We start from the raw sequence: 16,516 nt of genomic DNA, 5'->3' as shown, positions 1-16,516 counted from the left end.
ATCCTTCCGCCGCAGCCTTCCGAGTAGCTGGAATTACAGGAGCGCTACCACACCCGGCTGATTTTTTGATTTATAGTAGAGATGAGGTCTCGCTGCCCAGGCGGGTCTCGAACCCGCGGGCTCAGGCAATCCACTCACCTCAGCCTCCCAAAGGCGCGGGATTACAGGTTGAGCCACAGAGCCCGCCCAGCTGCATGCTTAATTTTATAGTAGAACGTTTAAACCAAATAATGCTCCATTAAAATATTTTATTCCACACAATATTCCATGAAGTTAAGGTACTGTACTTTAGTTTACTATACCAGGAAGATGAAGGCACTGGTGTACTTATGGGTAACTGGAATTAAGCTAGTGTTAGGAAGTAATTATGTCTATCAAGTCAGTAAGTATAAGGAGAAATGGAGTGGTAAGGATCTCTTACCTGCCACAGCCTGAAGGTCCTTGTCACAGTTAATCTTGAACATCGCCAGCACCCGTGTTCTGATCTGTTTGGTTTTGGCACCATAGATGATGGGATTGATCACAGGAGGCAGCAGCAGGTAGATATCACCCATGAGAACTTGTACAATGGGATCTAGGCTGTTTCCAAAGCGGTGCACCACTGAGAGGCCAATGAGTGGCACGTAAAAGGCCAGTACTACACTGATGTGTGACACACAGGTCCCAAAGGCTTTGGCCCGCTCTGACTTGGAAGGTAGTTGCAGAACTGTTCGTATTATTAGAAAATAGGACAAGGAGATGAACATGATATCCACGCCCATGACCAGCAGAATGGCTGTAAGACCGTAGACCACATTGGGCAACGTGTCTGCGTGGGCCAAATTCATCACATCCTGGTGCAGACAATAAGAGTGTGAGAGCACGTTGGAGTGGCAGAAGGCCAGCCGCTTGATGAGCAGAGGCAGTGGGAAAAAAAACAGGGATCCACGGACCACGGCCACCATACCAATCTGGGCTGTTACTGTATTGTTGAGCACTGCAGCATGGCGCAGTGGGTGGCAGATGGCCACATAACGGTCAAAGGCCATGGCCAGCAGGATGGTGGATTCAATGGCTGAGAGGGCATGAATAAAGAACATTTGGGCAATACAGGCCTCAAAGCTAATCTCTTTGGAGTCAAACCAGAAAAAGGCGAGGATCTTGGGCATGGTGGCTGTGGATAAGGCCAGGTCAATGGCTGCCAGCATGCAGAGAAAGAGGTACATAGGAGCATGCAGGTTGCGTTCCATCCTTACGATAAAAACCATGATGGAGTTTCCAAACACCGCTACAGCATACATTGAAAGCAGGGGGAAGCCGATCCAGAAATGGGCTTCCTCTAGTCCTGGGATACCAATAAGCACAAAGGAGGCATGTGTGAAGTTGCAGGAACTCATAGCTGGCATTGAGGAGGGGGGACGGGAGAGGGTGAGGTCACACTGGCAGCCTGCAGGGACATGGAACACAATCAGAGAGTCCTTGAAAACCTGGGACTGAGCATTTTAGCTTTCTCTCCCCTCTTGTCTCCTCCCACTCCCAGTCGGGCTCTTTCATAAGCTCTGAGGCCCTCTTTCAAAGAGGGAAATGTGGTAGCTCAAATTCATTTATCAATCACTCCATTCAAGGTCCATTTACATTTATAAAAGGGAACATGGGGAGAGCAATGCTTATCCCAAAATATAGCCTTTCCAAATTCCCTCACACTCTTCCTACTGGTTCATACCTTCATTGTCTGGATACTAGATGACCTTTTTCTCAGAAAGGTGTTAAAAGATACCTTATTGGGAAACCCTCCCGGATAGGATTATCTTCCTTCTTTTTGTCTTCCTCCCACCTCCTCTTTCTCCTCTCTCTCCTTCTCCTTCTTTCTCCCCATCTTCCTCTCTCCTCCCTCCCTTCCTTCTTTCTTCCGTTCCTTCCATCCTTCCTTCCTTTTCTCTCTCCCTTTGGCTCTCTTTCACTTCTTTCATTTACTGATTTTGACTGCTATATGCAAGGGTATTTGCTAGTTGCTGCTGATACAAAAATTGACCTCTATATAACTTGTCTAGGGTGGGCAATAGACAAGCAATCAATATATTAGAGTACCGTGGTAAGTGCAAGCATAAAGTATGCATTTAATGTTGGGGCAGGGTGTGACATGGTCATAGGGACTTTTCTGTTCAGTATTGAAACATGGTAGGAATTAGACAGAGAAGGGAATAATGAGTGTTCCAAGGCAGTGGGAACAGGAGGTACTTTGCACGTTTTATTTTAAAGATATGGGGTACAATTCAGGATTAGGTAGATAAGTAGTCATTGTACAGGTAAAGAGTGGGCCTCCCTTTGGTCCCCACTTTGCCTGGTTTGAGATCAGGTACCTTATTGATGTTATGTGCTTCCATGCCGGCAGCATCCTGCTACTGCCACACCCTTTCTTATTGTATTATGATAAATGTTTAGGATCCACTTATAAGTGAGAACATGTGGTACTTAAATTTTTAGGATTCCAGATCCTCAATTCTAAGGCCAGCAAGGGGAATAAGAAACACAACAGCAATAAAAAACAACAGAAAACACTGAAAAGAAAACACACAAATAAACAAAACTAAGAAAAATGACAACGTCAATCTAGTTTGAAATTAAAGGAAACTCATCTGTGGTTATAAAATCAAAGGTGGGGGTTCCCTCTGAAGGTTTCCTCAGAGATGATGGTGCTGGCAGAACATATAACCTCCAGCAGATCTTAGATACCTGGCATGGTCCCTGTGAAAGCTCTTCCTTCTTCTCCTGACTGGTGCGTACCACCTTCCACACCTGAAAGCTGCCTCCAAAGCCATTCTCATTGAATCCAAAGAGATGGGTTGAGTCCTGACTTTGAGAAGGGTATTATTAATTTTACTACAATACTCCTAAAGCCTTATCATTCCTAAAACCTGTGCCAACAAATCATTCACCTCAGAGAGGCATTTCTTTTATAGAAGCCCAATGTTGCTTTGCTTCAACTCACTACTCTTACCTAAACACCTGGACTCTGACATCATCAAACTCTCTGCTAAGCTCCTTAGGTGCCCTGGTTTTCAAGCTAATTGTCTCTAAAGAGCCAAAGACTTGGCTTCAAGAAGCAGAAGCTTGAAAATAAACTATGCAGGTGTCTTCACAGATTATATTCAGGCTAATCTGCTTATCCTCCTCCACTCCTGAGATGTCTTTCAATTTAGATTTCCTGTGGAGAGTTTAGAGACCAGTGGTCTTAAAATACAATGTGATGAAATGAGTACTAAGAGATTTGAATTGTATTCTTCCCATCTTGGATAAGCAAGGGAGAACAGATCCAGGGTTCAGATGTTGCAAAACCCGCACTTCTGGCCTCTATTTTCTCTTCTCTATTCTCAGAACTTGAACTTGTGCAGACATAGCAGCTAAGATCCTTGACAAATATCAAAATCAAATTTGGCTCCCAGCTCCTGGAAGGACATGAAAAACACTTTTTCAGAGGCAGATAATTGCATTCTTCAGTGAGATGCATGATAACTTGTATCTCGTTCCATCCATCTCAATATCTATCATAGATTCCTTGGAATTGGGAATGCAGAAATCCAAAAAAAAATTCATGCTGAAACATATGGGACAAAACCAAGTAATGTTCCTTGAAGATAAGCTAGATCACCTGAACACTATGTCCAAGAGAAAAGGGGCACTGGGTGAAGAAAACACATACAGTGATTTGTTTCTACTTTCTCGGCTTTTTGCCTATACTACCACATGCAGAGTTGACAGATACAAAGGTTTCTTTTGGGTGCAGACTTGGATGCTTTCTTGACTCCTGTCTCTGAAGATCATCTTTTCTGCTTTGCTGGTACTTACACTTCCTTACTGAAGTCTAAGACTTTTGGGCCATCATCTCACCTTCCAAATGCCTAACCCAGAAGACGTCATGTGTCCCCCCCGTTGTCAGGCCTCTTGCCTAAAGCAATTCCTTGCTAGACCCAATTTCAGCTTCTATTTTGGTCTGAATGTGACTGCTGCACTCATTCTCACGTGCCTTTATGGACTGCTAGTTAAGTCTCTGGAATATTTCTTTCCAGCCCATAAAGTTGTGGATAGAACACAAGTGCTTCTCCCTTCCCAGCCATGAAGCAGTTTGTGGGGATTTCAAGGCCTCTTAGGATAGCAGGAGCATCAGGCTTCCTGACTCCAAGTGAGGGTGCACTCACCTGGGAATGGTGTAATCCTGCGTAGAGAGAGCAGACGGAGCTGATTTCCCTTTCTGATACAGGCCTTTTTATAATGCTACTCAGAAGGCTGATGGGAACAGGCTGTGAGAATATGAACTGAGGCTCCTGGAACTTAGCAGACAAAGGAACAGCATCTTCATATCTATTTGTGGGCCACTCCCACAGGCTTCCCACTGTTTCTCTCCAGGAGGAGAATTCTCAAAAGGCCCACTGCCTCTGCCTTCATTACTCCAAAACAAGCCAAGGCTTGGCTGCAAAAATCAGAGGCTCTAATGCTATGAAATGAAAAGCGAAACATACAGGTCTCTCGACAATCTCCTCACTTCTCCAAGGTAACCCACAGTCAGCCACAGGATGTATTTCCTCGTTAGCGTCTCTGCTAGATACCACAGGCAACGTGGGTGACTAGTCATGGTTCTTGGGCTCTAGGAGTTTGCATCCTCTCCAAAAATACAAGAATGCAGCCCAGTAATTCAAAATAATAACATGAACTTCTCCATATCTTTCCCTAGCTCTTCTTTTGTTTGACCAAACAGTCCTTAAGATAAAGAAGCCACACTTTATTGCACCTGTGTTACAGATAAAGGACAGATAAGATGAAAGTTTTTTGTCCTGTATCATATAGTTAATTAGTGAGAATATTGGTTGGAAAACCAAGTATTCTGACTCCTTATTTATTCAAATTAAGCAAATGTTTATCTAGGGTTTATGATGTTATAAGCAAAATAGACAGCAACAACAACAAAATCCACTCCACAGAACCTTGCCCAGGAAGTATCCCAGTACCTACAGACCCTCTGATTTTTCTTTCCCAGTGACGTGTGCTTGCACCATATTCAGCAGGGCTACCATACACCTTATTTAGCACTTTACCTGTTCTATCTGCCATCCTTTCTAAATATGCCTCACACATAGGTTCTATCTTGTCATTGGCACTGCAATCTCTGAGGACAGAAACAGAGTATTTTCTTATCAATTCCCCCGCAAATGTTCATTAGTCACCTATATCTGGCAATGGAGTTAATTGATTAATTCATTGTGTAATTAGCATATCCCCAGTGCTAGTGTTGTTCAGGCACTGTGCTGAGTTTAGGGATTACAGAGGTGAATAAGATCAAGTCCTTGCCCTCAAGGTCTCACAGATACCTACACAATCTTGGTATAATATGGATGAGGAGTGAATGCCACAGATTTTTATGAGAACTTGAGAGAGGGTATTTATTTGGTTATGAGGTGGGTCCATGAAGAGGGTATTTCAGCAGACAGAAAATCATAAAGGAAAGAAACATAATTCTTTATAGGAGAATTATTAGTAGTGTGGTTTGACTGGAGCATAGAGATAACCCAAAAAGAAAACAGACAAATTGGAGAGATCAATAGAGATGAGCCAATGATAGGTTATAGTCTCAAGGATCTCATCCTGTTGGGATTGAGAGGTGAATAAATGGTTTGAAGCAGGGACATCATAACCAAACTTGAGTTTTAGATTGCTATTCTAAAAGTTGTTGGGAGGGTGAGTTTGGAGGATATGACAGGATGAGCTTATGAATGTAGTTATTCAATATAGAAATGTAAAATGAATAATTTTTTCTCATTCCTCATGCACAATTATTCAACCAACTTTGTCTATTTTTCCTTCTTACAATCTCTTGACTCTTTCCTCTTATCTCCATTTTCACCACCATCACCATGTTCAAGTAGCTACAACAGTGGCCATGTGTCTACTACTGCTTTGGCTTGTAGGAAGATTCCCAATTCATTGTGAGCTCATCCACCTTTGTCAAAGCAAGACATTTGTTCTACAACCCACCCTTTCTCAAAGTGTTCAAATTATCCACTGCCTATTGATAGAAGTTAACAAATTTCCAGGATTGTTGGACAATAGGACTGTCCACAGGTTAGTGTGTGTGTGGTGCGGTGGGGAAGAAAAATTGGTATAAATGGTGTTTGACCAGCTCAGTTGTCTGGTCCTTGAGACTGGAGTTCCTTTTATTCCTTTGCATTTTGGGGACTCGGAGTACCTCCCACATTCTTCTTTCCTTTTTCTGTTTATCATTTCCCTTTCTTTATACACCATCTTATGTTGTGTGTAGAAACAAATAAAGAAATAAAAATCTAGTATGTAAACCCCCATTATCTGAGCTTTTCCATTTTTTCATCTTGGACCTGCTTGTAACTTCTTTGGATTTTTATTTTTGCTTCATTGGAGTTAGGGGTGTGTAGGAAGAATTATCCATGAGATACAGACGAGGGACCAGAAGGAGACAGAAATACATGGAAACAAACTAGCAGTTTATTCAAAACATAAATCACCTCTATAAAGTGGTCATAACTTTTTTTGTTTTTACCTACATTTATTAATAACATTTATTATTACTTATACCTTATGTTGGAAAGAAGAAGAAAGGCTGCACAAGATTAGGAACAGGTTATACCAGGCTATATGAATTAGAGTAAACTTTTCATACTTGATACAGTAGTCTCCAAAATGTAGAGTCTGATGAAAAAATATATGTCTGTAGATACTAAAAAGACCATCTGGTGTAAAAAAACTTCATCATATTCTTGTGTGTCATCCAAATCTCTAAGCATTAAAGACACTATTTATTTATTAGCTCAATCAAGATTAAAAGCTTCTATGGGCCAGACACTATGGATAGGAATTTGGAAACAAGAGTGAATAAGACCCAGTCTCTGATCTTGAAAAGTGAACTCTGAGTCTGTTGTGAAGAGAACAGTTACAAAAGGGTCTGGAAATGGTTGTTGTGAGCAAAAAGCACGAAGTGCAGCAGAAGTCAGCTGGAAAAGGTATCAGACAGACTGGAGAGGTCAGGAGAAGACCCTGAAGGAGAGTCCTTCCTATTCTACATCAGTGGAATGGAGACAGTGAGAGCACTGTAGGTGGAGGCAACAATTTGGGCAAGGCTTGAAAGTGACAGAGGGCATTTAGGATTAAGGAAGTGCAAGTTGTTTGTTGTTCCTGGGACACTGTGCAGAGGGGAAGCAATGAAACTTGAGAGATAAATAGAGCCAGATCATTTAGACATTTTACCAGTTTTACTATGTGGCAGGCCCTGTTTTAGGAGCTGGGAGATAGCATAAATGAAACAAATTCCTTATTCTCAAACAGCTTGTTTTGTGATGAAGAAACCAGAAAAGAAACAAACATATATGTAATACGTGTGTGGAGAAAGTGCTAAAAATTAAAAACAAGACAGGCAAGGATGAGAGTGAATACAGGAAAGAATTGAGGGAGAGGTATTATTGCTGTTATTTTTTATAACATTAAGGGCTCTGTAATGAGATACACTTGAGCAAAGACTGGCATGAAGTGAGAGATAAGACAAGTGGGTCTCTGGGGGAAGACTATTCCAATAGGGAGAGCAGCAAGTGAGAACTCTGATGTTGGAGTATGGTTGGTGAGTTTAAGAAAATATTTGGAGGCTAATATGGATATCACAGAGTGAAACAAGGGGAGAGTAATAGGAGATGAAGTAGGACTGGTGGAGAAAAGAGGTTTTAGATCATTGTAAGCTATTACAATGACTGTGAATTTTCGCTGGGTAAGATAGGAGATCACTGGAGCATATTGAACATGACTTGTCTTGTGTATTAAAATAATCTCTGTAATGTCTCTGTGGAGGAAAACAGACTGTAAAGCAAACATGGATGAAAGAAGACCCACCATAAAGCTATTATAATATTTCAGGTCCAAGGTGATGGCTTGAATCATGGAAGTAGCAGTGGAGGTGGTGTAAAGTGATTGGATTCTAGATATCAATATCTATCCCAAAGGAAAAGCCATTGAGATTTGCTGATAGATTAGATGTATATTAGGAGTGATAGAAAGGCATCAGGAATCATACCAAGTGCTTTGTCTTAGCAATTTGAAAGGTAGAGTTACTGATTTGGGAAGACTGGGTGAGCATGTTTTTTCCTTGATGGGAATATTTAGGATATGCTTTTGGACATGTTGAATATAAGATAATTATGAGTCATTCAGGCATACTGACACATAGGTAGTGGGATAAGTCTGGACTATAAATATTAATTTGGGTTTGTCAGCAATATGAATGGTATTTAAAGATATGGGGTTAGGTAATATTACCAAGGATGGAAGTATTACAAAGAAAAAAGGTCTGAAAACAAAGTCCTAGAAAATTCTGACTCATGGAGATAAAGACTAATGGTAGTTGCAACTGAGAATATTGTTGTCAAATATTCTGAGGATTTGATGTAATTCTTCTTATTAAATAACAAATATCATAGTTATTTTATAATTCCCTATAGATTCTGAGCCAATACTAGCTATAGCAACCACCTTAACTGAGTGATATGTCATTGCAATATGTACTGTACATTTTTGAGAATTAATGGATATACCCAGGATAAACATAATTAACTCTCTGGATTATGCCATTAATTACATAAATTTTATGCCACAAATTAAAAAGAATTCTCAGTAAATGACACACATTATAATTCATTTGCAATTCATAGTCATTTTCCATTTATGCTGTGGCAGAAAGCTGGTGGAGGACAGAGAAAAATTTTAAGACATGCATGACTCAGGAAAGATGACCAAAGCAGAAATATATTTGTGAGGTTTAAAGAATCTGATTTGGGGTTTTCCTCTCTAATTTGATCCGAAACTTCTAGAGGACAGAGGTTTTTTTAAACTAGTTTATTTTTTCACCTTTTTATACTCCCTAGTATAAATTATATATATCAGCAATATAGTATTAAAGTTGGATGTGAGGGGCCCTAGAGTCAGTCTGCATGAATGATGAATGTGCTCTGCCACTTGCTAACTGTCTAAGCAAGCTACTCAACATTTTGTCTCTCAGTTCTTTCATTGGTAATATAAGTAACTATCCTATAATGTTGTTTTAGATATAAAATGTGTTAATACATGTAAAAGAACACTCCACTTAGAATCATGACTTGTCAGAGAAAATAATATATGTTAGTTGAAATTATTATTATTATGCTTAAAAATACTACCTATTTCTCACAAAGGTGTGACTTTTTCCTAATGTGTCATTCTAACTGCTGTGAAGTGAATGAGAAAAGAATAAAAAGGCTGTGAGCAGGACTAGAAGGCAAAACAGCTTGGAACAAACAGTAGTAAGGAGGAGAAATTCTAGACACAATGCTTTAGGTTGTTCATCCCTCTCATTCCTTGTCTCAACCTCCTAATCTATAAAATAAGCTGTAAAACTAGTTGATGTTCTAGATATATTTCAACTTTAAGTGATTGTATGCTAGCTTCAGTGGGCACCAGTTTTTTGTTTTTAATTTGATGGCATGACCTGAAATAGATCATTTTGAAGGGTCCTTCTAGCGCTAGAATTCTATAATTTTATATTTCTTTGGAATGGAGAATTTTGATCACAGCTTTACGTATCTGTTTGGTCTTCACACTGTAGATGATGGGGTTCATTACAGGAGGGATCAGAAGGTAGGTGTTAGCAATCATAGTATGTGCATAGGCTGGGGCTCCTTTCCCAAATCTGTGAACAAAGGACAGACTGATCAATGGGATGTAGAATACAGCAACAGCCACAATGTGGGAGATACATGTGCTGAAGGTTTTCTTCCTCTCTTCTGGGGAAGCAATGCTGAGGACGGTCTTAATGATCAAAACATAAGAAAAGAGAATGAGGACTGAGTCGACGCCAACAGTAGAGATCATGGCAGTCAGCCCGACTGCACTGTTGATTCTGGTGTCTGTGCATGAGAGCTTCATCACATCAGGGTGGTAGCAGTAGGAGTGGTGGAGCACATGGCTGTGGCAGTAGGACAGTCTTTTAAGAAGTGCTACCATTGGTGTCAGCATGACGGTCCCCCTGAGGACAACTGCCACTCCAATTTGAGCTATTCTGGAGTCAGTTAAAATGGTGGCATACCTAAGGGGATTAGAAATGGCCACAAAACGATCAAAAGCCATGGCCAACAGCACTGAAGATTCCATGACAGTGAAGAATTTAATAAAGAACATCTGTGATAAGCAAGCATTAAAGCTGATCTCCCTGGCATTGAACCAGAATATGCCCAGCATGGTGACGAGTGTGGACATGGACAGACCAAGGTCACTGGTGGACAGCATAGAAAGGAAATAGTACATGGGTTCATGGAGGATGGGCTGGGTAGTGACGGCGAAGAGAATCAGACTGTTTCCCGAGACAGCAGTTACATAGAGGAAGCAGAAGGGAATGGAGATCCAGATGTGGAAGGCTTCCAGCCCAGGAACACCAGTTAGCAGGAAAATGATGGAAGGGGATGTGGTATTCCTGAAAGCTGACATACTGGATTAAAAGTACAGAACAAGATGAGAATATGAAACAAAAAATCTACAGTTGTTTGTGTATTAATACAATTAAAATAGTTTTATTTGACAGAAAACTGATCAAAGATGAGTATCTATATAATACAAAAATATGAATAGCTTATTTAAATGTATAAAAAAATCATTAAGATTTCAAGTGCTGTAGTAGGTACCTTCCCCCTCCCCCCAAATTTGCCTCGGTGCAAATTCTTCTCCAGGACCCTTTACTGGTAGCTATGCTTGTACCATGCAAACTTTCCCCTACCACGCTAACCTTAGATGACAGAACTAAAAATAGACACTTTACCCCCGATTGACCAATCATATTTCATTCTCTCTGGAATTTTAAAATGTGGATAAAGAGGTAGCAGGTTAGTTTTTCTGCATAGTTGACACCAGAACAAAATATACTGGTCCTGCAGAGCAGCAATATTACATTAGTCATGAGTGTGGAAAGCAAAGAAGCTTATAGACAATTTGGGAAGCCAGAACACATTGGGAAAGTGATCATTATGATACACAGTAACATATATTAAATGACAAATAAATGGCATAGATACCAGTGCAGTCTTGTGCATGTGCCTTCAGCATCTAACCTTTAAAGAGATCCTTACAGTGTGGCATCTGGTGGTCATACTGGGAAAAGATGAAAAGTTAGAACACAGGACTACCATCCAGCTTAAGGAAAGAGGACACTGCCCCCACTTGATATGACGTGCTGCCGTGTTCAAATATATTTCTTGCTTCAATCTGCTTGAAGACTAGTTCTTCAGAACAGATTTTCTCCATTTTGTTAAGACATACTTAGGAGATGCCTAATACGATGCTACTGTTTTACTTTGAAGTGAAAAATATAACTTTATTGCAAACATCGAATTTCTTTTTTCATTGAGTAGAAACTTGCAGACCCAGTAGATGGGTATGGATGAATTGGAATGAAAACCTGAGAAAAAAACAGAGATTAGGGCTGCATCTAAGTCTAGAGAGGGCTCAATCAATGAGAGGTAGCCAATTTTAGGGTAACTATTCTTCAGGGAAAAGGAAAAGGTACTGAGTGGTTGCCACAAAGTATTGATAAAAGAATGGAAGGGACCCTAAAATGTTTCCAGACCCAACCATTCTCTCTGATAAAATGCCTCCTAAAGGGTCACCAGAAGAAGTTTTCATGAAAAACAAAAGGCAGAGAGGAGAGGGTGGATTTAAATGAAATTAACAGAAAATTTGAGAGAGAAAAAAAGAAGTGTTAAGTTACATGATTTGGCCAAATAATGAAACTAAATTTAGACTCTGAATTTTACAGAAGTGAAGGTATCCTCAGGACCATGAAGAAAATATCAGAAATGTATGGTCAAACCTCATGAAAGAAATAAGAACTAATAGTTAATAAAAATGTATACTTTGAACAACTGAAAGGATTTTAAATGGTCTCACTGTGAAGAAATAAATATTTGAAATAATGAATATACTAATAGCCTTATTTGATTATTTTGCAATCCATACAAGTATTGAAACTCCATATTGTATCCCATAAATATATACAAATTATTATCAACTAAAAACAAAATAAAATAATTACAAATATCAAAACACACAGAAGGAATGAACAGAAAGGGAACATTCAGTCGGTTTGTAGTATTTGGAGAAAGCTTTCTAGAATAAGTAGTGCTTGAAAGATTTCCGTGTTCTTACAAGTCAAGGTGAACAATTCCAAGGTTTAGAATGACATATGTAAAAGTGTTGAACCAGAATGCACTTGCCTACATTTTGCATAGTGCTGGGTAATAAACTTAGGAATAACACAAATGAAACCCCTCTTAGAGAGGTTATGATCAAGTGAAGGAGAAATATCAGAACTGTTTTTCAATAACATCAATATCTAGTGTACAATGATGATAACAAAAATCATTATGGAAGTGCAGAGGGGCTCCCTATCAATTAATTCTGGCTATAATAATAGTTATTTATTAGGCAATGGTTGAGTTGCAACTAAATCATTATTTGGAGAATTGTAGGGAATTTTATAAGTGATTATTAAAAAAAAACTAAACTGCTAGCTGAATAATTTCTCTTTCATCCTAACTTCTTCTTGGCTTCCCATAAATTATTTCAATAATCATGTTTTTTCATTGCCTATTTGTTTTCTTCTTGGCAGTTTTTCCCCTTTCTTACTGAGTAAGAATATGTTATAGACATATATGTCTATACAAAACCATAGAGTATAGTTTGACCTAATCTGTGTTGAGCTTAGCAAAAAAGAACTCCAATTTTCTCCTTTCCATATATTCTTGCACCCTCCCCTCATCCACACCAGTGTGGATCCTCAGAGATGGAGGATTCTTTATTCCTTTGTATAGTCAGTAACTCTACTTAAGTTCTTGAGTTTCCATCATAAACAGTTCAGTTCAACAGCAAAGTTACAGAGAGACTTTACTGTGTCTTGTGTCAGCCACTAAAAATATGAAGCAAGTAAAATATCAGTGGTTTTGTGCTTGAGAAAACCAAAGAGGGCATCAGGGACTGAAACCTCATATCAGAAAGGCTGAAATTGTATCTTTGAGAATTCATCAACTTTTATTGGACATGAAAAAATGACTAATTTTGAACACTTACTACATGCAAGGCCCTGAATTAGATGCAGTGCATATAAAATAAGTCACAGACAAAGAGAGATATGCCACCAGTTGTAGAGTGGACAAGGATAGGATGTATTTAAGAGATTAGACAGAGAAACAGTGCAGAGTGACAGATTGAGTGTACACATCCATGAATTTGTTTATGTGTGTGTCAAAAAATCTTAACAGAGCATATAATTTCTAACTGTGTAAAGTTTTGATGGGTGAATGTGAGTTTACAAGGACTAAAAAAGAAAAAACAGGAGAAAGTTGCTCTTGACATAGGTAACATAAACAGAAATATAAATGAAAGAATATCACAAGCCAGTTTGATGAATAGCAAGAGACTGGATAGATTGAAGCCTGAAATGTGAGTCTAAGTGCTGTGGGAGATAAAGCTACAAACATCATCAGGAGTCAAGTCACGAACATCTTTAATTCCATGGAAAGGATAATGATTTTAGTTGCAGAGCATCAGCAGCCAGGGATTTCTAAATATTTTATGAATAAATAAACAAATCATTCTCCATCTTTTCTCATACAACTAAAACAAAATTCCTTTCCTTCTTTAGTATCTTGTTTAATATCATTGATTCCTTTTTTCCAGTCTACAATACTCAAGTTTTACTCCAACTCAATAATGAAACCTGCCCACAGTTTTATATAAATGTTTTCAATACATTTAATTCGAACAAGATATATTGAACTGCTCTCGTAATTGAATATTGTGCTTAGATAGTGATGGACATAAGATACAAACTCTGTTTACTCCTCAATTTCCTGCTATATCTTTTATAAGGTCAAAAAATTTCTAGCAGAACAGCCTGCTTTTGTTTATTATTCTGTCACCTTCAGTCACAATCTTAATTCTTTCTCTAATGACTCGTCTAAAATCCTCCAACTGATGTCACCAGTGGCTTTCTAAATGCCAAGTCCAAACGTTTAATTTAAGATTTTTCTCTCCTTCATCTCAACTTTTGGCAATGTTGATCAGCTCCTCCTCGAAACTTTCTACTTCATTAGCTTCAGTACTGGCTATTTGGTGAGGTTTTTTCTGTTTGTCAAACAATGTTTTTGTTCTCTGCCTTATAAATTGTGGGGAATCTGCTTTTCTCCCACGAAGCCCCTCTTCTTTTTTTGCTCTCTATATGCTATCCCTGAGGTAGCTTTGTTATTCCCATGGCCTTAAATAGCATTTATGTCCAGATGACTCACAAATCTGCAATCTAATTATGGCATCTCTTGAGTTCTGTATTTCAAAAATTGGCAGGATCTTTAAATCTGTGGCAAAATTTCTGGGCTTAAATGTGAAGGCAGTAACGAAACACAAAAATGAGACGATCACATCTGCAATTTAGAAAAAATAACTGACAGAACTTTGGAGAACAAATCAAAACTCCCTGCTTCCAGTAGTAGATAAAAGGTGAATAAAATACTATCTCTACCCCTAAGGGACATATCCGCCCTCCCTCAGCCACTTTAACCTCAATATGAGCCAAACAGAACTCATTCTCTCCTTTGCTCCAAACCTGGTTCCTTTTATGTTTATCAGCAAATGGCATCAAACTCTATTAAATCCTCTAACTTGAATTCCCACCCAGTACATGCATGTGCACATGCCCATACCACACACATGCACATGCACACACATTCCTCTCCCTCTCATCCTCTACATACAAATATTAATTTTTAAAATTGATTCTGCTCCTTAAGTGTTAAAAACCAGAACCTCAGGGGCTCTATATAAGAAAGCTAAGTAATAGTAATTTGTTGGTAGTGGGTACTTAAAGCTGTGTTTTACTGCACTTTTCTTACATTGAAAAACTTAACTGTATATGTCAAAGACTAAAGGATGTTGTTAGGGGGAGACACTAAAATTCTCCCAAGGTACCCTTTTGTGCTCTTAAATCTGTCCAACTCATCCTCTCTAACCCAAATACATCTTAATTTTCTCTTGTGTAAAGTAAGTTATAGTCTCTCAACTAATTGTCCTGTCGGCAATGATGTTCATCTATTGCATTGTGATGAACTGTAGCTGTGGCTGTCTTTCACTGCTGAATTAGACATACAGCATCATCAATATATATCTCCATGTTATTTCCAGTCATATGACTATCATGTGCTACTGACCTGGGCTCAGACTCTTGCCCAAACACTAACTAGTGTTGGGGCCTTATACAGTATTAATAAAAATATTACTCATAACAAAAGTTACCATTTAGTAGACACGTTTTTTGTGAACATTATTGTGTTAAGTGGTTTATAAACATTTTATCATTTCATTTTCGCCATAGCACCCTGAGACAAGTTTTGTTAGATTCACTTTAAATTCACTTTTTTGACAAAGAAACTTGAGTATCAGAGGGAATATAAAACATACTCAGGACTATACACATCTGGTAAATGTCTGAGCTGGGATTTTCAGTTAAGTTGTTTTTAATTTCAGTGCTAATACTCTCAAAAACTATAGTCTCATTGAAACCTACATGTAGGTTCCTCATCTATAAAGTAAGCTACGCATTGTGTGTAGCACAGTACCGGGCATGCAGTAGGTGTTCAAAATGGTTAATTTTTCACTTTTAGTAAGAGTTATTTGGCTTAGAAATAAGGTTCACTTACCATGACAAATATATTAGCACACTAATTAAAGCGTTTGACTAATAATAGCAGAACAAAACTGAACATTCTCTACATATTTCCTAGGAATAAATAATTCTACAAATTCTACCATGCACCTCTGCCTACTATCTAATCTCATTATACACATAGTGAGGAAATTCTTCCTTGTGGAGAAGAAAGTGTGATCATTTAAAGTCAAGCATTTTCAGTGAACAAAACAGTTTTACTTACAGAGCCCATACAGCAGTTCAGTCTGTCCCTCTCAGACTGACTCAGAAAGCTGAGGAGACTTTAGATTCCAGGGGAGGGCCGAGCATATAAGGAGACTTATTCTAGCTGGATTGAAGACAGGCACAGAGCTGAAGGGCTAGCTCCTATTGGTGGTGTTAACTCATTGTGTCTCTAGGGTATAGAGGTTCCCAGAAGACTTCTTGTGCCTCATATAGTCTTTTTATATCTGTTTCATTTTGCAGTTGCTTATTGTGGCTATGTACTTCATAGGCTGATACAACTTTTTGTTCATGTGCCATTTTATTGAAGAGCTTTTTTATTTAACAGTTTTATTGAGATATAATTCATACACTAGAAAATCCACCCATTTATTGTGTATAATTTAATGCTTTTTAGTAAAGTCACAGAGTGGTACACAAACTATTATCATAATTTAATTTAGAAAATTTCCATCACTCTTAAAAGAAACCACATAATCATTATCAGTAACTCTAGTGGGGATTTAAAAAAATGAAATATTATACCAAATT

At 38.6% G+C, this 16,516-nt stretch overlaps 2 protein-coding genes across 3 annotated transcripts; both read right to left on the bottom strand.

The window, feature by feature from the left end:
• Positions 1 to 217: 217 nt before the first annotated feature.
• LOC103270663 (olfactory receptor 51E2) lies at positions 218 to 16,174 on the bottom strand. 2 transcript variants are annotated; one of them, XM_008068197.1, is made up of 3 exons: positions 15,989 to 16,070; positions 8,091 to 8,095; positions 285 to 1,424 (listed from the first exon to the last, which is right to left on the bottom strand). In XM_008068197.1, the coding sequence occupies exons 1-3, from the start codon at positions 15,993 to 15,995 to the stop codon at positions 375 to 377; spliced, it is 1,062 nt and encodes a 353-aa protein (XP_008066388.1). In that variant the 5' UTR covers positions 15,996 to 16,070; the 3' UTR covers positions 285 to 374. The 2 variants fall into 2 exon arrangements, with proteins under 2 accessions (XP_008066389.1, XP_008066388.1); XM_008068198.1 differs by lacking the exon at positions 8,091 to 8,095 and having other exon boundaries at positions 218 to 1,426; positions 15,987 to 16,174.
• Positions 9,559 to 10,503, bottom strand: LOC103270662 (olfactory receptor 51F2-like). The gene has a single exon (XM_008068196.1). The coding sequence runs from the start codon at positions 10,501 to 10,503 to the stop codon at positions 9,559 to 9,561; it is 945 nt and encodes a 314-aa protein (XP_008066387.1).
• Positions 16,175 to 16,516: the final 342 nt, after the last annotated feature.

This window comes from Carlito syrichta, unplaced genomic scaffold (genome assembly GCF_000164805.1).
Source record: "Carlito syrichta isolate Samal-C Ts95f unplaced genomic scaffold, Tarsius_syrichta-2.0.1 Scaffold309894, whole genome shotgun sequence".
Lineage (NCBI taxonomy): Eukaryota > Metazoa > Chordata > Mammalia > Primates > Tarsiidae > Carlito > Carlito syrichta.
Note: the sequence above shows the minus strand (reverse complement) of the source record. Positions and strands in the feature narration are given on the sequence as shown.